The sequence below is a fragment of the Quercus robur genome, chromosome 9, assembly GCF_932294415.1.
Source record: "Quercus robur chromosome 9, dhQueRobu3.1, whole genome shotgun sequence".
Classification (NCBI taxonomy): domain Eukaryota; kingdom Viridiplantae; phylum Streptophyta; class Magnoliopsida; order Fagales; family Fagaceae; genus Quercus; species Quercus robur.
The window spans coordinates 17,562,371-17,587,315 of record NC_065542.1 but is presented as its reverse complement, the minus strand read 5'-3'; the positions used below and the strand labels follow the sequence as shown (position 1 = coordinate 17,587,315).

Sequence of the window (24,945 nt, the reverse complement as noted above, 5' to 3'; positions counted from 1 at the left end):
TCACTAAGCCCACGAATTAAAAGGTATCTCTACAGCCTTTGGCCACGCGGTACTCTCTGACGTCCCAATGTTCGAGGTGCGCCTTTACGAGGCTTCTTTAATCTTGTGGTTGCAGTTGACGTTGGAAGTTGAGCCAGAGTCATTTTGTCTGTAGCGTTCCTTGGGACGCTGCGAGAATTAAATGCCACCACCTTACCTTTTAAATAAATAGGAGAGAAAGGTGTTTTACCTTCGCACAAGTCCTTCAGTTTCCTCCCTTAGTATATCATGTCTGAGGCGAGGGTTGAGGAAAAAGAACTCTTTCCGCCACGGAGGTGCCATGTCCTCCTGAGACTTAAAGTAGTGAGGTACGGGCACAAGAAGCATAAATTCAAGAGAATACTCCGCTTCGACAGAGGGGAAAGGGTGTTTCTCCCACTTTTAGTCAAAATCCGAAGCAGGTTCTGTTCATGCCAGAATCTTGGTGTGTCAGAAGAAAGATTCTCCGCCATCAGCGCCTCTGCCTTGTGGCAGGCAAATATTTAGAGAAAGCCCCTCAACTTCCGGCTCTCTGCACCTTTCCTTCAGCGGTGTAAGGCTCAAGTTGGATTTCTTTTACTGCCTGAGTCATGGGCATGTAAAAGCATTGAGGAAGAACTAGGTCTTGGAGCAGTAGCCAACCTCTCCTTTGATCCACTTCCTCGGCTTTGTTTTATTTTCTTGTATCTTTCCTTTTGATTATGTGGTTAGCTTTAGTAGCCAACCTTTCGTCTGTACTGCTCCTCGGCTTTATTTTATATATTTTTTCTTGTATCTTCCTACTCAATTATGTATTGAGCTCTGACATAAGCTGATTCCAGCTTTTCATTGTACGCTGTACTATTTCTTTGTTTTAGTAAAAATAGAAATTTATTTACATGTTTTGAGTACTGATCTTTTGGCAACACTACTTTGTGAATGGGTGTGCTCTATGTGTGTGTTTCTTCAAGAATATTTAGAGCAAGATACCTTGAAACATAATCTAACTAACTCTAATTTACCAATACTACCAGGCATTATATCGATAATTCATAGTAAATCAAACTTAGGAAACTAACCGGGGTAACAGTTGAATATTCTGTGATAAGCGCGTGAATACCGTCCAAGATTGATAATCTCTAAATAATCCATCCGGGCAGTCGACTGGGAAGCAGGGAACTCCGATTGTGCTTCTGTGTACTTGGTTTCCCCATAGGCTTGAGTCCGAGGACCATGCAAGGCCTTGGTTCCGTCCAAAACTTATGGTTTTTCTTTTGTGTACTTGGTTTCCCCATAGGCTTGAGTCCGAGGACCATGCAAGGCCTTGGTTCTGTCCAAAACTTTTAAGATATCTTTTTTGTACTTGGTTTCCCCATAGGCTTGAGTCCGAGGACCGTACAAGGCCTTGGTTCTGTCCAAAACTTGTAAGATATCTTTTTTGTACTTGGTTTCCCCATAGGCTTGGGTCCGAGGACCATACAAGGCCTTGGTTCTGTCCAAAACTTGTAAGATATCTTTTTTGTACTTGGTTTCCCCATAGGCTTGGGTCCGAGGACCATACAAGGCCTTGGTTCTGTCCAAAACTTGTAAGATATCTTTTTTGTACTTGGTTTCCCCATAGGCTTGGGTCCGAGGACCATACAAGGCCTTGGTTCTGTCCAAAACTTGTAAGATATCTTTTTTGTACTTGGTTTCCCCATAGGCTTGGGTCCGAGGACCATACAAGGCCTTGGTTCTGTCCAAAACTTGTAAGATATCTTTTTTGTACTTGGTTTCCCCATAGGCTTGGGTCTGAGGACCATACAAGGCCTTGGTTCTGTCCAAAACTTGTAAGATATCTTTTTTGTACTTGGTTTCCCCATAGGCTTGGGTCCGAGGACCATACAAGGCCTTGGTTCTGTCCAAAACTTGTAAGATATCTTTTTTGTACTTGGTTTCCCCATAGGCTTGAGTCTGAGGACCATACAAGGCCTTGGTTCTGTCCAAAACTTGTAAGATTTCTTTTTTGTACTTGGTTTCCCCATAAGCTTGGGTCCGAGGACCATACAAGGCCTTGGTGCTGTCCAAAACTTGTAAGATATCTTTTTTGTACTTGGTTTCCCCATAGGCTTGGGTCCGAGGACCATACAAGGCCTTGGTTCTGTCCAAAACTTGTAAGATATCTTTTTTGTACTTGGTTTCCCCATAGGCTTGGGTCCGAGGACCATACAAGGCCTTGGTTCTGTCCAAAACTTGTAAGATATCTTTTTTGTACTTGGTTTCCCCATAGGCTTGAGTCCGAGGACCATACAAGGCCTTGGTTCTGTCCAAAACTTGTAAGATATCTTTTTTGTACTTGGTTTCCCCATAGGCTTGGGTCCGAGGACCATACAAGGCCTTGGTTCTGTCCAAAACTTGTAAGATATCTTTTTTGTACTTGGTTTCCCCATAGGCTTGGGTCCGAGGACCATACAAGGCCTTGGTTCTGTCAAAAACTTGTAAGATATCTTTTTAAGTAATTTTTTCTCTATACTTATTTATTTTTCAAAGGTTAACCCCTAGGCCAGGGAGGGGAGAGTTGGCTTGAGGCCGGAAGCCCCTAGAGCTGCCTGCGCCGTTAGCAGTGCAAGGCGTAGCCCCTAGCAGAAGCTTATGTCAGAGCAACAACTGCACGTCGCCGGAGATGGAGGAAACCACGCGAACCTCTGCTTGCTAGAGACTTGACTCCACCGCCACCTGCGCCAACACGCAAGCCTTCCCACAGACGGCGCCAATTGTAGGGACATGATTCTCAAACGGCCCAACAATGACGTTGGGCTCGCACGTGAAGGATCCCTCACAATAAGATTTGTAGAGAGTGGGCTTGAAAGGCTAGCGTTTGGTCGCGGGGCGTTGATCCAAACCGGACTTTGGGGAAACTCAGATAAGAAAAAGGCTTCAGCCTGGATATCTAAGCCCTACGGCTTTGTAACTTGAGGGATTGGACTCCTCGGATCATGTCCGAGGAGCACTAATGCCTTTCTCCGGTTACCCGGCGGTGGGATTTTCGTGGTGGTGTACATATATTGTACGGGCATTCTCATCCCTGGAGTTTTTCCCCAGAAGTAAGATGGGATCTCCCCTTCTGATTAGTTTATCTTCTTTTTTATACTAGCCTACGTTCGCTATCCTTCGTCCACGTGTAGGGTCAACTTTTACGAGACTGATATTTGTCCCGTCAGTCTAATCCCGGAATTGTTGGGGATGGTTAATAAAGCCTAAGAATCTGGTTCTGTTAGGTGGAGAGTCTTATCAGTGAAGGGTATTAAGGACAACTTCCCTGAGATATTTTCTGATTTTTAAAGTTTGCTCATATACCACTTTCATCAATGAGACTTTGGGTCTGCCGAGGACTAAGCTGTCCTCGGCTGTATCTCCGGGCCATTTTGTGCTTCTCATTTTGAGCTTGGGCCATGACCTTCTTCGGCTTGGGCCTGTGGACTCCCCATGAGCAAGCGGGCCGGGTCCATAAATTATTGGGCCCCACAGGTATTTATTATGATTGTGGTTGTATATGAAATTATTTATGCTATTAATTAAAGAAATTATGATATGGCAAGATTTTAATTGAAGTTTTAAATATAAAATAGAATTTAAAATCAATTAAAAAATATTTATTAGTTTATATATAATATTGAAGTGATTCTACTTTGAAGCTCACTTATGCTCTAAACCTATTATTTTGTTACTCTATTTTTATGCATGTGTCAATTGTCAAGTATGTCTGAATAACGCAACCATTGTAAGACATTCCTATCAGTGTTGTCACCATGCATTCAGTATATTACAAATGTGGCCAAAATGGCCCATTAGCATTAATTTTTGAAATATTTAGCAACAGAGCACTGTTTCGGAAATAATTAGGGAAATACCACTTTTTCTGGTACTCGAGCATGGTGAGCTCGAGTACCATCTTTTCATTGGTCAAACATCTTCTCAAAAAAAAAAAACGCCGCTATAGGGCCCGAAAATGTCACTATAGGGCTTAAAAACGCCACTATAGGGCCCCTTGAACCTGTTATGGGGACTTATAAAAAAATTTTGCAGGAAAACGCCGCTATAGGGCCCAAAAACGTCACTATAGGGCTTAAAAACGCCACTATAGGGCCCCTTGAACCTGTTATGGGACTTATAAAAAAATTCTTGCAGGAAAACGCCGCTATAGGGCCCGAAAACGTCACTATAGGGCCCCTTAACCTAGTATGGGGGCTTAAAAACGCCGCTATAGGGCCCGAAAACGTCACTATAGGGCTTAAAAACGCCACTATAGGGCTCCTTGAATATGGGGCGACGGTGGATTAAAAAAACATGGTACTCGAGCTCACCAAGCTCGAGTACCAGAAAAAGTGGTATTTCCCTAATTATTTCCGAAACAGTGCTCTGTTGCTAAATATTTCAAAAATTAATGCTAATGGGCCATTTTGGCCTTACAAATGTATTGTAAATAGTAGTAACGTGCACATCTTGCAATGGGTGGATATACAAATAATAATAACATTCTACGACAGTGTACAGATAGCTCTAGGTTTTGGTATTTTTAATTAGTTATCGATATGTTTTCTTAGGGTATATATTAATTATTTATTTTAAAAAATCTTTTATGAAAAATTGAAAATTTTAAAAAAAAATTAAGTTAGTCATTTTTTTTATTATTCTATAAAAAAAAGTTTCATAAAATTGCTTACTAATGTATGCCATAAGGACATACATTAATAAGCTATGACATTGTTATAACTTATAAGACATGTATCATATATGATTAAGACATGTATCATATATGGTTCAAATTTCCTATATGACATTGTTATAACTTATAAGTACCGAATTATATGTATGTTCCCATAAATAAATAAATAAATAAATAAAAACTCTGCATGTTAATATACAGAACACCTGCATGTGATTATTGAAAGTGAAAGCAGCCACTAGAAGACACAAAAAGAGAGCTTATGGGGTGTTTGGTTTGTGTTTTCGAACAACAATTTTCAGTTTTTAAACAACATTATACATATTTTCACACACTTTTTTACCCACACATATTTTTACAAATATTTTCAAATAATAATTTTCAATTTTTAAACAAATATACAAAACACCTTATATTTTCTTTAAATGAATCCAAGGACCATCTTACGCGTATCAAGAATCCACAAACCTTGCTGCTTGTCTCTTCACTTCTCTTCCTCAGCTTCAAAATCCAATGCCAAACTTTCTGATGACTCAAGTTACAGCCTTTCCACCTGCGTTGCCTCCTTACAAGGCTGTGCCCGCCACAAGAATCTCAGCAAAGGCAAACGACTCCACTCTTACATGCTCACCAATGCCTTTCTCGACTCTCCTGTATCCACCACCAGCCTTATCAACATGTACTCAAAATGCAACCGAATGGAAGATGCTGTTTTGGTGTTCAATCACCAAGCCCATCATTGCAATGTGTTTGCATATAGCGCAATCATTTCTGGGTTTGTTTTAAATGAGCTTGCGGAAGATGGGTTTGAGTTTTATAAGCGTATGAGGTGGTTGGATGTTAGGCCAGACGAGTTTACTTTTCCTTGTGTGATCAAAGCTTGTTGTGATATTGTGGAGGTTAGGAAGATTCATGGGCTGTTGTTTAAACTTGGGTTGGAGTTGGATGTGTTTATTGGCAGTGCTTTGGTTAATGCCTACTTGAAATTTGGGTTGATTGTAGAGGCACAAGAGGTGTTTGAGAAATTGCCCGTGAGGGATGTTGTGCTTTGGACTGCACTGCTTAATGGGTATGCGCAAATTGGGAGGTTGGATGAGGTTTTGGAGGTTTTTAAGAGAATGGGTGTAGAAGGGGTTGTTCCTGATAGATTTACGGTTACCGGGGTGTTATCGGTTTTAGCTTTGATGGAGGAGTTTAACAATGGGAGAGCAATTCATGGGTTTGCGATGAAAATGGGGTATCTTTCAGGTGTCTCTGTTTCCAATGCCTTGATTGATATGTATGGGAAATGCATGCATATTGGAGATGCTTTGGAAATTTTTGAGACGATAAATGAGAAAGATATATTTTCGTGGAATTCAATCATATCTGTTCATGGACAATGCGGAGATTATGATGTTACTTTAAGACTTTTTGAGAGGATGTTAGGTGCTGGAGTTAAGCCTGATTTGGTTACTATCATAGCAGTCCTTCCTGCTTGCTCTAATCTGGTTGCACTGATGCTTGGAAGACAGATTCATGGGTATATGATAGTCAATGGGTTGGGGAAGGATGGCAATCATAAAGATACTGATGATGTGCCAGTGAACAATGCTATTATGGACATGTATGCAAAATGTGGCAGTATGAGAGATGCTCATTCAGTTTTTTGTAAGATGAGAAATAAAGATGTGGTCTCATGGAGCATCATGATCATGGGTTGTGGCATGCAAGGTCATGGTGATGAGGCTTTGGATGTGTTTTCGCGTATGTGTGAGGCACAAATTAAGCCTGATGCTGTCACATTTATTGGGGTATTGTCTGCATGCAGCCATGCAGGCCTCGTGAGACATGGGTGTGAGTTATTGACGCTGATGAAGTCAAAATATGGTGTGGATCCAACTATTGAGCATTATGCCTGTGTGATTGACATGCTCGGTCGAGCTGGGCAGCTTGAGGACGCTTATGAATTGGCACAAGCAATGCCTATCGAGGCCAATCCAATGGTATGGAGGACTTTGTTAGCAGCATGTTGGCTCCATGGTAATGCTGATCTTGCTGACATTGTTGTACGACAGGTTCTTAAACTTGAACCAGAGCATTGTGGAGATTACGTTCTAATGTCAAATATTTATGGAGTAAGCGGTCGATATGAAGACGTATTAGATATTAGACAGGCAATGAGGCAACAAAATGTGAAGAAGGTACCAGGGTGTAGTTGGATTGGGCTCAAGAATGGTGTGCGTACTTTTATTACGCGTGATATGACCCATCCTGAAACCAACCTTATTTATGTAACTTTAAATTCATTGACTGTGCGTCTGCATGAGTATGGTTATGTGCCTAATCTCTAACATTGGGGTTGTGCTGAAAATCTAGCATGGAACTATGCCAATAGGAAATTCTTTAATTTTCCCTGGGATAGGTGGGAAAGAAGGCAAAGTAAGATTGTATCAAAGAGTATTAACAGTTTTGTTTTGGTTTGTGTGCAAAACAAAGTGGCAATGTTTTGCATCAGATAATTTTGATATTTTAAAGGAAAAACAACACTACTACTGTACAATGCATTCAAGATCATTCACTGGACAGCATCAGGAGAAAAGAGCCTGAATCCACAAAAGGATCATGATTGAGTTGAGCACTAGAAGACTAACCTGAGCTTGTGTCCCCAACTTACAGGTTGATTCATTTCCCTTTTTAAAATTTTTGCCAGTATCTTATGGTCATGGGATTCTCTGTGTATTCAGAAAATACAATTTTTATAACATGTGGTAGTTCAAATCCATATTTTTAATCCATGTATACTTTTTTTTTTAAAATGAATTATTAGCAGTGCACAGTATAAACTCAATTGCTGCTCGAACTTTTGGTGAAGTGGATGAATTATGGATGTTGTTCTCAGGTTTCATGTCACCCAATGCCAATGAAACTTTTTACTTGACATCAGTGACACTAGCTATGTGATGACCTATGCTCATGTAGTAAGTTCACAGTACTCATTTGACCGCTGCATTAACGAAACATTTACTAAAATGGTGACCACGGTTGTTTGAAGCCTAGGAGGCCAAAACGATTATAGAAAATATAATCGAGGGGTTTTTTTTTTTTTTTTTAATATGAAAATATAGTAAAGTTGAGCACTGCAGGAATGCTGAAAGTCCTTATATTGACCAGAATACTGTCTGTCTGCGCTAGAGCTTCTTTCTGTCATTGCCTAGTACTACTTATAAGTTTCCTTGCTCCATTTATGTGTTTTAGATGAATATCTTGCAAAGTTACTTATTTTCCTGATTGAATTAGATTATATATATTTGCTTGAGATCATAGTCCTGTCTGCATGTGTGTGTGTGTGGCTTTACCTTTATTGGTGGCAGAACCCCTTTGGCAATCTCTTCCTTCTGCAAATGCATCGTTTAGCAGATTCAAATATGGTAAAGAGGAATTCTGACACAAACAAAACAAATGATTCAGACACAAACAAAACAGATGAGGATCTGGAAAGTCATGAAACTGGCAGTTTTAAGGCTGATCGAGACTCAGTGAAGTTCTCTCCTGATATAAATAGTATTGCAAGTTCAGCTGTGATTCCTGTGAAGTATTCTGCAACCTCTTATTTGTAAACATCAATAAGGCGTGGTCTTGCCATGATCTTTAGTTGCCAGGTCTGTGAAAACATTTTGTCTCAAAACATGTGAGAAAGGGGTGGTGGTAGCATGTTGTAGTGGGTGTAATAATCTACACCCGATTGCAGATTTTCTCATATGGTTTAGAGAACCAGGGAAATTTTGAAGAATACCTAGCTGCTTGTGACAAGGAAGTGAAGAATGGTTCTGTTGAGACCTTGAATCTGATGCTTGAAGATTTAGCTGGAAGGATACTGTGAAAGAATTATACAACAGTATTACAGATAAGATATCTAAGTTATAAATAATTTTCGGTGAAGCTAACTCGGTTTTTTTTTTTTTTTTGGGTTAAATTAAGTTACCTATTCTTATTTTTAAGAGTAATCGCAATTTGCAAATGCTCTATGCACAGCATTTTCCGCTTGGGTATCTATTGACAATGTGCACGAGTCTTACACTATAATGAAACACCAGTTGTTTTCTTGTAGTTAATGAATAAGAATCCTTTCCAACGGTTGATATAAAAAAAAAAAAAAGTACCGAATCATATATAAAAAAAATAATAATAAAAATAAATACAAATTTGCACCAGTATTATGTGTAGCAAACCCAAGACTTGGCCTTTATTTCTTCATAATACAAAGATCAGCAACCACAACGTACCTTCTCTGTCGTGTTATTTGAACCAGACAAGGGACTCGTTATTACAACTTACAAGCAATCCTTAATCAATTTAGTTTCATCAAACTTACGAAAAACAAATAGGGGCGAAGAAAAACTTCGATGAAAAAGCACACAAGTACACACACACACACAAAGAAATTAAAGGAAAGCTTGTTTACGAAGGTGAATGCAAAAGACAACCTCAAGTGCTGTGTAACTTGTGTTGATGGCCTTGAGAATGAGTGGAAGGCCCAGTTTCTCCTGGTTCACAAGGAGGAGCAAGTGTACTTGCACTCGCAATTTCATGAACTTGAACGTCGTCGTCTATTGTGACAGTCACAGTTTGTTCTCCACACGGGTTTGTCGTAATCGTCTCCTGGATGTGTTCGTGTTCCTCAACACAAGCGGCTGCGGCTGCTGCTACTGGAATTGTTACTGGTTTCTTCTTCTTTTTAGCCAAGCAGAAAAGACCAAGGGCGAGGAATGCAAGAAAGAAGGCACCGCCTAGAGAGACGCCGACGGCGATAGCAGTTGTGTAGTTGTGGTGGTGATGATGATATGGTGACATAGAGGGTGATGGTGGAAGTGAATGAGGAGGGGGTGGAGGATGATGGTGGTAGGGGTAGTAAGGAGCGTGTGGAGGATGATGGTGGTAGGGGTGGTTAGGAGCGGGTGCTGGAGGTGGACAGTGACAGTGACATGGTGGAGGAGGAGGTGGTGGAGTTACTGGAGTACATGGAGGAGGAGGAGGCGGTGGTGGTGGTGGAGGAGGAGGAGGAGGAGAAGGTGGGGGTGGTGGTGATGGGGGAGGAGGAGGAGGAGTTAATGTGCTATTCTTACAAGGAGGGGGTGGAGGTGGTGGTATTGTCATGTTACATTTAGGTGGTGGTGGTGGCGGCAGTGGAGTGGGTGGTGGTGGCGGCGGCGGTGGAGGAGGTTTGTGCTTGACATGGTCACAATCTGGTGGTGGTGATGAAGGAGATGGAGGTGGTGGAGAATGGTATTCATAATCATAACCCATTTCACAAGAAAGAATGTAAAGGGATACTTGCACCAAGCAAGAGAGTTAAGCTGCATGTATAATTGTGTGCAGGGCTGCCTCTATTTAAACTTATTGGAGCTAGCTTTGAAGTCTTAAGTAAAACCACTCTGGTTAGTTATTTAGTTGTAGTTGCATTAAAAAATTACTTTGAAGCTATGACTCGGGGATTTTAATGATCAATTTGATTGGTTCTTAGAGCGTACATATAAAACCACGTTGTTGAAATGAGAATTTTTTTTCTTTTCTTTTTGCAACTTGCAGGGTTCATCAACCTGAAGTCATTCAGGTTCTTCTTTGATGTAATACCTAATTGCCGTATTAATTAATAGTAATATACATCTTAATTTGTGGATAATATAACAAATTCAAAAGCTTAACCGTCTCGATGAACAATATTGACCAAATCTAATTGGAACTTTCAGCATTGAAATATAACTCATGCAAATTGCAATATTAGGGTAAGTATGGAAGAACGTGAACTCTTTAGCTTTACGAGTAGCTTGATTCAAACAGTCGTAATTTTCTTTTCCTCAAAGTTTGAGGGTACGTAATGCTGTTTTACTGTCATTTACTCTGCAGACATTGCAAATCATAGTTTTCAGTATTTCAATTGGCAGTTCACGTTTAGATCATCACTACCATTATATGGAGTTACACGAACTTAGTTTCACATGATCAACAATTGTTGGTGATTGTTAAAGGGTCCTTGTTGGGTTGCATTTGCTACCAAAATGGGCATAGTACTGAAGGTTATAATAACTACTTAGACACCTGATTTTTGAAAAAGGTCAAGCATATTATTCTAAATTGTCAAAGCTTATTTGATTCACAACCTACATGGTACAACACTATCATGCATGTGGTACAAAACAATTGAGAAATTTTAGTGGCATGCAGCTAGAGTTGATGAGCATTACTAAGATATAAAGGCACTGGTATACGCAGCAATGTCGAATTTTTGAAAGTATCCAAATAAAAGTGCATATATATATAAATAAATATATATATATATATATATATATATATATTGTTGCAAAAGCTTGTTTTACATAGTGTATTTTACACAAATTGTAATTTACAACTAAAAATGTCATTTAAAGTCAAGTTTTCAAGTTATAAAAGCACATTGTGTGTAAAACAAAAAACACCTTTTTTTTTATTTTTATTTTTTTGAGAATCATAATAAACATGCATTTGTAAAGAAAGGAATGTGGAATTCCGTCCAAGCAAACCTGCTGCTATATTTTGAGTTTGTTCAAGCTCATAAAAGATTTTTTTTTTTTTTTTTAATCAGCTCATAAAACATATTAAAGTAACTTGCATTTAAAAGCCTTGGTGTTAATTAGTACTAATACAAATTATACTTTGTAGTTTCACTAGTTTAGAATTGAACCCTAGCTAGCTAGATTTTCAAAATTATATAAATTAAAGCCTTATTTTATTTTTATTTTTTGGGTTTGATCGGGGGTTTCAATTAATATGGCTTTAAAAGTCTAGGTTTCCACTTGCCCAATGAACCTATAGGGTTTGCAATATTTTGAAACTATTAAAGTATATGGTTTAAAATATAATTTGCCCAAGATATTTAATTTCTTAGTCGGGGAAAAATCTGAGGCAGCTTAGTTGGCTCGGATTTCCTTGAGCCTGCAGCTAGTATAATTACATTTTGATCGAGGAAGTTGTTAATTGATTTTTTTTTTCTTTGCTCAATTAAGATCGAGTAGTTTGTAAATTGCAATGACAAAGAAATAAACATAGGTCTAAAGCGTATTTGGTTTTAAGTAATAGGGATTTCATGAGGGTCCCTACTCAAACTCCAATAAGATTAATACTCATAATTCCTACTTTCTCCGTTAAGCCTATTCCTAAATTATAAATTCTATAGATAAGAGAAACATGTCGATTTTTTTAAAAGATAGGGATCCTTTTCCAATTGCTTCTAACAATGACGAAGACTTTTATCATAAATCCAACCATACAGTTATCTAAAATGTTTCCTTGGAAAGGTGGTATATGGTGCAACATAATTTATCAATATATACAATCAAAATCCGACCATATAATAAAAGCGACATTCCGATTAGTCAATTTAGTGGAGTGCTGGAGAGCTATTTCGATCAAAAAAGGCATGCCGCATTAATAGCTGTGGCTAGACTAAAATAGTAATTAGCCATTACACTATCGCTAATTATGACAAAATTAAATAAAGTTTTGATTGCCTTGGCCACTTGGCAAAGCATCTCGTCACCTATGTTGTGTGATGTCGTTTGTACACTCAAAAACGCGATATGGATTAAGGAAAACATGTACTATATATATTATAGCAACTTGGTTATGAACACATTGATTTTATAAATAAATTTCAGTGGACCTAAGTTTCGTGTAAGGAACCGATTGAAAATGATTTCAAAATCTAGTAAACACATGTGCTAATCTGTTTGACAAATCTGTTCTCACACTAAATAGCTAGGCTGCTTGCTGCCTTCACACCGCTAATCTATATTTCTAGTATTTTGTATTCCATGATTCCATTTGTCAATTTTAATTAGGCTTTCATCAAATTATTTTTGATCAGACAAGTTGATACTAGATATATATGGAGAACCACCATTATTGCCAAAAATGATAAAATAGTCTGTTTTTCCTAGAAAACATAATTAAAATTGGCAAGTGTGACAATATCACAATATTGTGTGATTTGTGTCAGTAAAATTGATAATAATTTTAGTATTTTTCTTATTTGAGTATATATTGGTTTATTGTACGTTTGAGGTTTTAGTTAGTTTAGGAAAAAACTTTCCAAATAAAATTGAATGGCATGCAGAATTATATAGCTACACATAAATTGTCCCAAATCAGGTGAGTTTAGGATGGATATCTTCCTCTTACAATGAAAATTCATTGATTTCTATGAAACTATGAGCGTTCGCATCCATGTCTTAGATAATGCTTTGTTTTATTGGAAAAAAAATTGGGATAATATTCCTCAGCAAATTATTTGGTTTCTTCAAATATTTAGTGTATTTCCGATTAATATGAATATGTTTCTAAAAATAATTTGGAAAAAAAAAATTGAAACTCTCTGTTTATAAGCATGATCCTTTCAAATTTATATCTCAAGGTAAATAAGTGTCAACAGAACCAGAAGTCTTTGTTTGTCTTAGGAAAAAAAAAAAAATTACACGCAGTTGGAAAAAAGTCCAAAAAACATAGCCCTTTATTTTGTTTTTATAAAACTTTCTTTTTTTTTTTTTTTTTTTGAGAAGACTCTAATCAATTCAATTTCATTGGAATTTCTTTCTTTCCTTTTCTTTTTTGAGAGAAACGTGCCTTAGGATTAACCAATTCCATGCAAATTTTGTTTAACTTCGATCCATACTAACATATATAGAATCATAAATAGTGATTAAAGTATTAAACATTGATTAGGATAATATTATATATATATATATATATATATATATATATATCCAAAATTGCAATAGCAAGGTGGGTCCTTGACTCCTTGGCTCCAACAACCCCCCCCCCCCCCCCCCCCCGGGCGCCCCTCACCTATTTTTTTTGTCAAAATTTTCCATAGTGTAAAAACAAAATAAAAAAGTATTTCATCATGCATAAAATTCCTTTGAATCCATTTTAATTGTTTGTTTTGTTCAGCAACACTCAAAATTTTCACCTGCAAATGCATGTCATCCAAAAGCTAGTCTTCTTCTAACATGGTTCAATTGCTTCAAAAAAAGCCTTGTTTAGGTGCAAAGCAAAGTATGGTTTCAAAAGTTGGTGCTGCATAAACCATGCTGGGTTGCTCTGTTTGTCATGGAATCAAATGCTATAGCATTTTGAAGCAATACATATCCACTTCCCGCCAGGTCAACCGCGATCAGTGAGTAATGTATGTGGCCCAAGCCATCTTTGTTAATTGTTATTGTCAACATGAACATGATAGGCGCTCAAGTCGCAATCTCGTGGTCTGAATCAGTCAATCTCGTTGCCGGTTTAAGTATTTTTATTGTGTGATAGAATATCGTGGTACCTAATACCGATACCCACTTGGTTTATTTTGCAAAGTTGGATTCAATTTTTGAATTGGAATCAGGATATATATAGATATATATATGATGATTTGAACCCTCGCCCGCCACCTTTATTTCATTTGAATAACATTTTTGCGTCCTTCTATTTAAAATTAGATTTTACTTATCAAAATTTAATTTTGTAATGTCTCAACCTAACATGCACACGTTTCCCCTATTATAAAGAGAGACACTACACATACTTCAATATTATATTCAAGGTGTACTACGGTAAAGTACAAAGATAATAATATTGGAATTAATGAAGATTTCTTGTTCTACTATTAGGCTATGTTTGGTTGGAGTGATTTTAGGGAGGATGGAAGAGAAAAGTGGAGAGAGAATTATATTTTTGGTTGTTTGGTTGAGACTTGAGAGTGAAAAAGATAAGAGATTTTGGTGGGGCCCACAAGTTTTCTCTCCTCTTCCTCCAAAACACAATCTCTCTAAATTGGAGAAAAAATAGGAATGAAAATATTTGAACAAAATTGCCCACATTTTCTTTTTACTTTTTTTTTTTTTTTTTTTGGTTACCTCAACTTGGCCATAGATGTGGCCTCTCTATTTAACTGGATGCTGAATTTTTTTTTTTTTTTTTTTTTTTTTTTTTTTTTTTTTTTTTTTAATGATGATGTGCAAATCCATGATGCATCATAGTACCATACAGAGCTTTTTTTTTTTTTACTTTTTCTTTTTTATTTTTTTCTTATTTTTTATTGGACATAAATTTTCCTTTTTAATAAACTTTGGGTGATCACATTTTTTTTTTTGGTTGGTTGTTTGCTTCTTTTTTTTTTTTTTTAATTGAGCATTATTTTTAATAAGGACATATGAGTAAATTTATACAAACTCCATTTTCTATCCTACCATTTCTCTTTTCAACCAAACAAAAAAAAAAATTCATTCCTCCATTTTTCCACCCTTCCAACCAAATACAAATGAGGGAAACTAAAATTTTTTTTATCCTCCCACTTTTCTATTGTCTCTTCATTTTCTATTTTCTCACTTTTTTATCCTCCCAACAAACGGATCCTTAGTATTTTACTTTACTCCATTAATTATAGTATCTTAGGTATTATTATAATTTTTTAAAATCCATTTGGACTCGATTGGAAATTTCTAGCTCGGATAGTTCCTTCTTTTTGGATTAACTTCATGTTTGGTAATTTGGTTTGGCCAGAAATAGCAAGGTGGATGTGAGTGTGGTTCCTAACCAACCCCTTAGAAGTTTTTGTTTCTTTTTGCTATGTGAATTATTTGGAAGCATAAAAACTATGCTGTTCTTCAAAATAGCCCCCTTCAAACGAATTCGAGTAGGGAAATCATCTAAAGAACTATAGAGTTTATTCACTATGCTCAGTCTCCTAGGGCAGCATTTCAACAAGTTTTTAGATGGGAGAAGCCTCGGTTGAGTTGGAAAAATTGAACATTGATGGGTTTTTGTTTAATTTAGAACCTCGAGGTTGGTTGGGGGGCGGCAACATTTTCCGTGATGATTCTAATTTCTGGATTGGTGGATTCTCTAGAAAAATTGGTACTGCTACCAGTTTCTTAGTTGAGTTGTGGGCGTTGCGTGATGGACTTCTCATGTGCCAAACCTCCATTTAGCAGCTATAGAGATATGATTAATTAGATACAAAAGCTATTGTTAATTTGATAGCTAATCCTAATTATTCTATTATCATTGTTTCTTTTATTGTGAATGCATGATTGCAAACTTTTGGTTTTCCAACTTCCCAAAATTCGAATTAGCCACTGCTTTCATGATGCTATAATAGGTGTACTGATGGGTTAGACAGGAAGGTTCCCAATCAAGCCTAGAAATTTTGTGTTGTATGATAATTCGCCTATGGACTTGTTAGGTGTTTAATCATTTTTTTTTCAAGCATTGTCCTGGCTAAACCTATTGTTGTTCTTTAGTTTCTTTTAATGCTTTTCCTTTTCTATCCCAAAAACTATATATAAAACAAAACAAATAAAATAAAATTCAAACCACAAACATCAAGTACTATGAATGATATCATTATTACTGAGCTATCACTTAAATTTCTACATTATGCTATTTAGATATTATTATCATTAGGCTATCATTTAAATTTTGGGAAACTTACATTTTGTCCACCTGTAGTTTGCTCAAAAAACATTTTGCCTACCTGTGATTTAAAAATTGACACTTTACCTACCTAAGGTAAGCTCCGTTTATCTTCCGTTACCCACCTCTGTTAAAAATAGGGATAAATTTATATTTTTGCTACCCTTTAATATCTCCCTCTTTTCAAAACATAAAAAAACTAAAAAAATAAAGAAGAATGAAGATCTAAAAGTTAGGTTGTAAAAAGTAAAACCTAACTTTTGACTATAGCTCTAAATGTGAATATGAATGCGAATGCGAATGCGAATGAAATGTGAGTGTTAAATGACTACAACTTTTAAATTTTAACAGAGATTATGTGAAAAAACCTCTCTTTTCACATAAACTACCACCTTACATTCTCTTCCTAAATTCTAATCCTTTTTACCTTTGGCACCAGATTTTTCCTCACCAACCCTCTTTGATTCTCCTTAGGTTCCACGCTCCTCTTCAGGTACAATACCAAACAATGGTTTCCTTTTTCCAAAGTTCCTTGCTTTTATGTAGAGTTAGTTCATGCTTGATTTGTCCAACTAGTCAAGTGAATGTGAGTGTGAAATGACTATAACTTTCAGATTCTAACAGAGGTTACGTGAAAAAACCTCTCTTTTCACATAAACTACCACCTTACTTTCTCTTCCTAAATTCTAATCCTTTTTACCTTTGGCACTAGATTTTTCCTCACCAACCCTCTTTGATTCTCCTTGGGTTCCACACTCCTCTTCAGGTACAATACCAGACAATGGTTTCCTTTTTCCAAAGTTCCTTCCTTTTAGGTAGAGTTAGTCCATGCTTGACTTGTCCAACTGGTCTTTGCCCATAAGCATTTTGGCTAGTTTACACCCTTAACTCACTCACTGCAATGAAATGTTGCTTTTTTTTTTTTTTCATGTTTTGGTTTTCTGGGTTTTCTCCAATCTTGTGTTTTTAAGGCTTTGTACAAAAGCGGTTATTGGGTTTGGAGAATTGGGTTTGTCTTTACTTTAACAACAACTCCAAGAAAGGTGGTAGGTTAGTGGGGTTGACTTTGATTTATAAGGTTATAGATTAGGAAATCCTCTCAAGGAAATCTTTTGGGGTTTGTTTTGGTTTCCTTAAATTCTAATCCCATGTCTTATGATGAGTGTTTTAGGTGTTTGTGTCGGCATTTTTTTGTTTTTGGTTTTCTTGAACTTCTTTTATTATTTTTGGGTTTGAAGTTTTGTTACCCTCCTACTAACTTGTAATTGATACCAACTTCAGAAGCTCGGAAAGGGATAATTTTTATAAGATAGCACAAAACCTATAAGTAAGTCTTCCTTTAAGTTAGGTTTGAATTTTTACAAAATCTAGTTTTTAGATCTTCTTTTCTCTTGATTTTTTTTAGTTTTTTTTTTTTTTTTTAATGTTTTGAGAGAAGAGAGACATAAAGGATAGCAAAAATACAAATTTACTCTTCTTTTTAATAGAGGTGGGTAACTGGAGACAAACAGAGCTTACCTCATATGGAGAAAGTGTCAATTTTTAAACTACAGATAGGCAAAATATTTTTTAGATAAACCACATGCGAACAAAGTGTAATTTTCCCTTAAATTTTTAAATACTTTAATTTTTAATTTGAAGGGAGTCTGACTAAAGGAGAGTTTGGGCCGGATAGCATGTCCCCAAAACCAGAAATGGAGCCCATTAAACGTGAGCTCTTTTTTAAAAAAACAAAAAAACAAAAACAAAACAAAACAAAACCAAAAAAAAAAAAAAAACAAAACAAACCAAAAAAAAAAAAAAAAAAAAAAACAAAAAACAAAACAAAACAAAAAAACAAACAAACAATTTGGACCCCTTTAAGTTTTGGCCCATGTGAGACCAACTCTGGCCCGAATTTCCGTTATCAAAGGAAGTGCATCTTTTTTCTTCTTCTTTTTTGTTTTCAACTTGGACTAAGTCCAAGACATGGGCTGACTTTATTTTCATAAAACGAAGTCCGACAATTTTATTTCAAAACATATGGATGAGTTCCTAGGTGCTGCATTCCTCTCTCCTGAAAAGTCTACTCTTGTTTTTCGAAAGCAAACATGTAGGAAACTAGAGGAATTAAATAAAGCCTTTCCACTCCACTGGCTGAATCCAAGAGATTTATACCAATGATGTAGACCATGACCATTGTAGTTTCTTTCGATGTTTAGCACTGGCATATTGGCCTCATCAGGGCCTAATCTTTTACTAGATATTTTGAATGTAAATATATGGTTGATTAGATGGTTCTGAATCAGTTATATACTAAACTTTTATGCATATATACAAAATGTTTTGTTCTCAACAATGCAAAGGACATATAGGCTGTTCGATCAAAGAAGGCACTTTATTCATACTTCTTGTAAGATGTTATTTATACATAGCTGACTGCTGAGGTGCTCACACCCAATATGGGGTCTCGGCTAGCCTCTCAGGCTCTGAGCAGTTGGTTTTCGTATTTGGGCCTAGGCATAGGCGTATCAGGCTCTGTTTCCTCTATGTAACTTTTTTCCTTTTCAAGGAAATTATAAAACATTATCTTGAAATAGTGGCCATACATATGACATGAGAAATACACAGAACGAAAGAATGAATGAGTGAAAGCCCACGTCAAGGAAAAGTAAAAAGCAAAGAAAGTAAAAAAGGTTGATTAAATGAATGAAAAGAAAGGGAAAGGAACATTATACCCACATGTTCATGTGGAAGTTTGGCGATATCACTTGGCTTGAGTCAGCGGGTGCATGTACCGAAATAACCATGCATTAAACGCAAATTGAATCGTCCAAAATAAATGGTCACAAAATCAGCCATTACAGCTCATTGAAGTTGTTGACTACGTAGGAAGTAGGGAAAATCTCACCACTTACGAAAATAATCAAGCAAAAAGCTACTGTGCAATGCATAAATCCAAGTGTATTAATTATAACCTGTCTAGGTTAATCCCTGGAAGGTACAAGTAAAACTTTGAAATTCTTTCATGGATTTTAAGCCACCACAGTTTTCAAATACTTGGACCTGTCTCTACATTGAGACCTTCATGTCATCATCACAAGTTCTGTATGTCATTGTCTTCTGCAATCTCGTTCAACATCCTCTTAGTCTGTAATTAGGATGGTGTACAGTGAACCTGTCACATGGCCAATAAACACCACTTAAAATTTCGATGTCTCTATCTTACCCAATTAATGCTTTGAATTCTAGCAATAACATCTTAGAATGATTTCTTATTCTTTTACTTATGTTTCTTTGAGAATAATATAGTCAGGATTTCAAAATCTTGGACAGTGCAATTGCGAAGGGCAAAGAGCTAGACATTCCAATACTGAGAATCATATTGATATTATCAATAACACATTATCATGCAGTTGAATCTTCACTTACACTTTGTTGGGAAACAAGGGAAGAGGAGAGAAAAGAAAAGATTAGGATGGAAATGATCCAATTTCCAATGCTTGGTTACAAAGGTAGAAAGAAAAAAGAATGGAAATTGAGTGATTGATTTTCTTTGGGGCCCACATTTTTCTGTCCTCCCAAAATGGCCGGATGAGGAGGGATAATTGAAATGATAATGGGTTGATTTTGAAGTAAAGTGAATGAATTTACTGAAATATTCTTAACCTTTTTAGAAACAAATTTCAAAATTCCAACACTACTCTATATAAGATAATCAAATAAGGGCATAAATGTAAAAATGCACCTACATCATTTCCCTTCCCTTTATAAACCAAACAAATTCTATATAGGAAATTTTTTCCTTTCTTTCCTGTATCCAAACACATCTAAGGAAACTAATTTTCTCTTCCCTTTCTTTTATCTTTCCCTTCCCTCTCTCTTTTCGTTTCTCTTCCCTTCCCCTGATTACAACCAAACAAAGTGTTAGTCTATATGAAGAATGGTTTAAGTTTTAACCGCTCAAGTCCACATCCAATTCGGTCATAATTTCCTTGAATTTTTTTCTCTATATATTCAAGTTGTCTTCAAGTTTTTACCTTGAATTTAACAAAGATACATTAAAGATATCAAGATCTAATCCTGGCCAAAGTCCAAGTCCAATCCTACTTTGTATAGAAGTAAAGATTTTTTTTTTTTTTAATTTAAACTTTATAATACAAGTAAATACATTCTAATTCTTCTTTAAATGCAAGTGTTGTCACTTTAGTTTAATGCATGATAATTTTAGAGTTTAGCATATATAAATATCATGGGTTCATTATAAAATACAAAATTTAATAGTAAAGATGTAGCCATAGTGAATTTTCCACTTTTCCTATGTTGACTAGGTTGTCAAGCCAAACAATATTGACTCATTGTGTTCTTTCTATTTCTTTTGTCCCCTCTCTATATCTCTTTTTCTTTTTCTTTTTCTTTTTTTTTTCTTCCAATCTTTATATTTTCTCATATACTTTATTGCGATGTCAAAGTTATGTCGAAGGATAACAATTTCACCCTATGCCACCGCTCCCTTAATAAGTAATGGGATAAGGATGGATTTTCGTTGTCCCATGCCAAGTATATTTATTTATTAGAATGTCTTTATATTTTTTATAATTACAAAATTATTATTTTAATATTATGATCTATTTTTGAGAAGAAAATCATTATAAACTTTGTATTATTACTTTATCTAATAGAAAATGTTGGACACATTTACTATAGTCGCTTATCTAGAAAGGGCTTGTGGCTTTATGGATAAAATATACTTAATTTTGTATTGAAAGATTTGTTTGGGTTTACTTTGTATAAATATTAGTTTTTTTTTATTGAGTATTATTGCTTGGTAACAACTTTAATTTTTTATTATTATTATATTGGTAGTTGGTACATTGAGATTTTGTATTATTGTCTTGTAAAATTAATAGCTGGGTGTGATTTTTTTATTTTATTCTTTTATATTAGTGTTAAAGATTTGTTTGTGTTGTTAAATATCAATATTACCAATATTAGAGGCTGGGAGCTCTCACAGGGGAAGAACGGATGAGTACGTTGGGTTGGGGACTCGCAGGGCAAGAATGGACCTGTGGGGCAAAGCAGAGGTGGGGAGGATAATACCCTTACAGGATAAGGGCAAGGAACCCATAATCCAACCCCGTATTATCCTTTTGCCATCTCTAATTATATTTTTCATTTTCTAACATGGTATTATCATTGTGTTTTATCTTTTCTAATAAATATATAGAATGACGGATAGACTCCATCTTTGCACGAGTCTACCATGTGGTCTGGCTATATATACATACACGTACACGTACATGTACACGTACACAAACGATAGGACATCGTGTTCTTTTCATGATGAATTTTTCTTTATCACGATATATACTAAGATAATAAAATGATTCTTTTTTATGTAAGCTGAATATTGAATTCAAAGTCTCTCTACGAATTGATTTAATTGAAATCCACCTTATTGATCATACCTGACTCGATCAAAGTGGTCCCATTTGTGGAACGAGATGAGAAATGTTTGGTTAGAAATTTGCGTGAAGAATGGAGATACAGGTTGGGCTCTTTTGGCCTGCGCACTTTATATATTGTAATTTGCGCTTTTATTCCTTTCAATCAGAGAAAAAGAGAAGCACAAAGCCTGGAGAAGGAGGTTGGCTTGAGCTGTATTGAGGAACAAGATTGTCAAAAGAGATTTATATTTCAAACATGTAGGTCCATCCACACTAGGAAACAAACTATATATAATATATATATAATATATATAAATATATATATAGAGAGAGAGAGAGAGAGAGAGTTGAGAGAGACGTTGATGGTGGTCGTAGTCTACTAACAGACCTTGTCCCTGTGTAGAGTTTCTAATTCAAACGACGTTTCTTACTTTTCTTACTTGCTTTTTTTAATCCGTGCCCTTTTTTTTCCTGGAATAAATTATATGTTTATTCTCGACATGTCATTAATTGAAATGATTATTTTATATCTAATTAGGGTTTAGGTGATAAGTTCAAAGATAACAGTATCATTTGTGGGCCTTACGTCTATAGTTCAAACCCTCCTTCCTCCACTTCCTTATCATCTATCAATTTTAGTTTAGTGATAACAATATTATTAACTTGATATGTTTAAAAGTATTATTGATTACAAAATGACATGTTTAAGAGTCTCATAGTTTAGTTAATACATTTTGATGTTTCTAATAAAAAAGTTCATGGTTCAAATTTCTCATCATTTAATAACAATTTTTAAAAAAAAAAAATTACAAATTGACATAAAGTAAATCCAATTACAAAGCCGTATGGGCAGAAACCTTTTCTTACCACTTACAAAACATTACATTCTTTTAGTACTACACTTTGTTATTACTTGCACATCTTTCAATTTGTAATTTGATTATATTACTTACACAATAAACCACCACTAGTACTTGATGAAAAATAATCCAATCATCACTTAACACGTGTGTAAATCTAAGATTTTTCATAGTTTTATGGGTGCGAGTGGAATTTGGGGTTTTATTTTTACTGCATAAAAATCTCATTAAGCCATAGCATCAATCTAGATTGGTATAAAACCTACTCCAAGTGGTCAACTAGTCCTAGCAAAAGTAAATGTTAAAAGAAGGTCAATCAGTCGCAAACTGGTTGATGCATGTGCTGATCGGGCCGCCGCTACAAAAACTGAATGTAAAATAAAAGTCATCCTTTTAAAAAAAATGGAAGTGAGATTTTGTGGCCGTACCGTTTGTTCGGTTGTGGCACTGAGCAAACCATGATGTCTGTCACGCACAAGCAAGACCAGGAGGAAGGTATAACAGAGGTCAAATTTTGATGCTATGATGATGTGACACTCAATCCTCTTTTACCCCCACCTAATACGTTTCACCTGTATGTCTTTTTTATATTTTTCTAAAGAATGCTATATTCACAATATTTTTATAACAAATTTTATGTGTTAGGTCATTACTTATAATTATTGTGAGCAAAAAAAAAAATTTCAATAATAAATATAAATTAAAACTAATACTAACAAGCCGCTTAAAATTTATGGTGAAAATATTGTTAAAATACCGTGGAGCTTCTCATATTTTTGGACTAAACATTTTGTTTTACTTTGATGTTTCTGCTTTCAGCTTCATTTATTTCCCCGGACAGCTTTCACATCTAATTGGGTAATGGAGCTCATCATAGGATCGACTTCTTATAAATTTGAAAACCATCATAGGAGTTTGGGAAAGAAAAAGAAAACAGATTTTTATTGGAAAAATGCTATAAATTTCAACTTCAATTTCCTTTATCTTGTTTCAAAACTTTTATGGATGACATATGATATAATCTGAAAAATATTTCATACTTTGCTAGTATCATCTTATTGATTATTACTGCATGAACACAAACTATATATGTACTAATCTTTTATTCCTCGATTCTAATGGCATTCTTCTCCTCTTGTTGTTCATTTGGTCACCTACCAAAAAGGAAAAAACCCCCTGGTTAATTTCCCCATAGTTTTATATTTGGTAGTGGCACATGTCTTTATTATTGCTTCTAGAACTCTTCTTATGTTTCAATTATCTGATGGAATTGACGTTCTACTAAATTTCAAAAACATATTAATTTTCTACCTCTTTCGGTCAAAAAAAACAACATATGAATTTCACCCATTTCTTACTGAAGTTGGGTTGATTTTACTAAGAATTGAATTGAGTGAAATTATCCTCAAACAAGGGGCGGGGGGTTGGGGGGAATATGTATATATGACAAAGAAATGTTATATCTACAATATTTTCATAACAAATTATAGGTGATAAGTTGTTATTGATTCTGATTTAAATTTACAATTTAAATTATTTTTTTTCTCACCTATAACAACAAATAATAACCTATCAGTTAAGATTTATTTTGAAAATATTGTGAATATATCATTTTTCATATATGATAAGGATATTTTACTTTATTTCTCAATAAAGTTTTTTTTTTTTTTTTTAATATTGATAATTGGTGGTAGGGGGATTTGAATTTTGAATATTTCCGTTGATATATAACAGTAGGAGATGACAACTAGCTAGTTGAACTACAAAATTCTTGACTATTTCTTAATAAATTAAGTTAGGTTGTCTTTTAAGTGAGAGTTTCTTACAATAATTAGTTAATTACAATAATGGAGTAGAGAGGATTTGAACGCTTATTCTCCTTGGAAATGAGAACAAACAATGATACTGAACTACAAAGTTTCTAGTTCAAAGCAAAGTCGATAGTTAAAAAAAAAAAAAAAAAAATCAATTGAGGATATATTAGGAAAGTTAATAAATTAATGAAATTTTTTGTAGATGCGAACCGAAACTCTTCTTATAGTAAATTATTTGTTGTTTATTTATTTTATGTTAAATTAATAGTTTTTTTATTTATAATATACAATATGAGATTTAATTTTTATCATCATGTCAAGGCATTAATGAGTTTCTTTTTTTTTTCTTTTTTCTTTTTTTTTATATCTTCAATTATATTTAAGTCCTTTATTAGATGACAAGAAAGTTTACCGACGGAAACCATAAATTATTTTTTTTATATTGAAAAGAGGGGCATGTTCAATGACAGCCTAAAACAAAGTACAAGATTAACAAAATGGACCAAGGAGGACATGATATACCCGTATGGCATATCTCATGCTCACTTGTATTTGTCTAAATGGAAGAAAACAGTTCCAAGGAAATCAACAGCCAGGATAATACTATAATAATCAATTGATTCTGGACTAAGAAAGACAAGAAGAAAAACCTTGCTCTCCTATTCTGGCAT

The 24,945-nt window shown here is 35.2% G+C and overlaps 2 protein-coding genes across 2 annotated transcripts; one reads left to right on the top strand and one right to left on the bottom strand.

Annotated features, from left to right (window-relative positions):
* Positions 1–5,116: 5,116 nt before the first annotated feature.
* On the top strand, positions 5,117–7,479 carry LOC126699747 (pentatricopeptide repeat-containing protein At3g14730-like). Its single transcript, XM_050397716.1, has one exon. It carries the CDS (start codon positions 5,128–5,130, stop codon positions 7,033–7,035), a length of 1,908 nt encoding a protein of 635 aa, XP_050253673.1. The 5' UTR covers positions 5,117–5,127; the 3' UTR covers positions 7,036–7,479.
* Positions 7,480–9,169: 1,690 nt separating this feature from the next.
* Positions 9,170–9,535, bottom strand: LOC126700792 (protein TRACHEARY ELEMENT DIFFERENTIATION-RELATED 7-like). The gene has a single exon (XM_050398976.1). The coding sequence runs from the start codon at positions 9,533–9,535 to the stop codon at positions 9,170–9,172; it is 366 nt and encodes a 121-aa protein (XP_050254933.1).
* Positions 9,536–24,945: the final 15,410 nt, after the last annotated feature.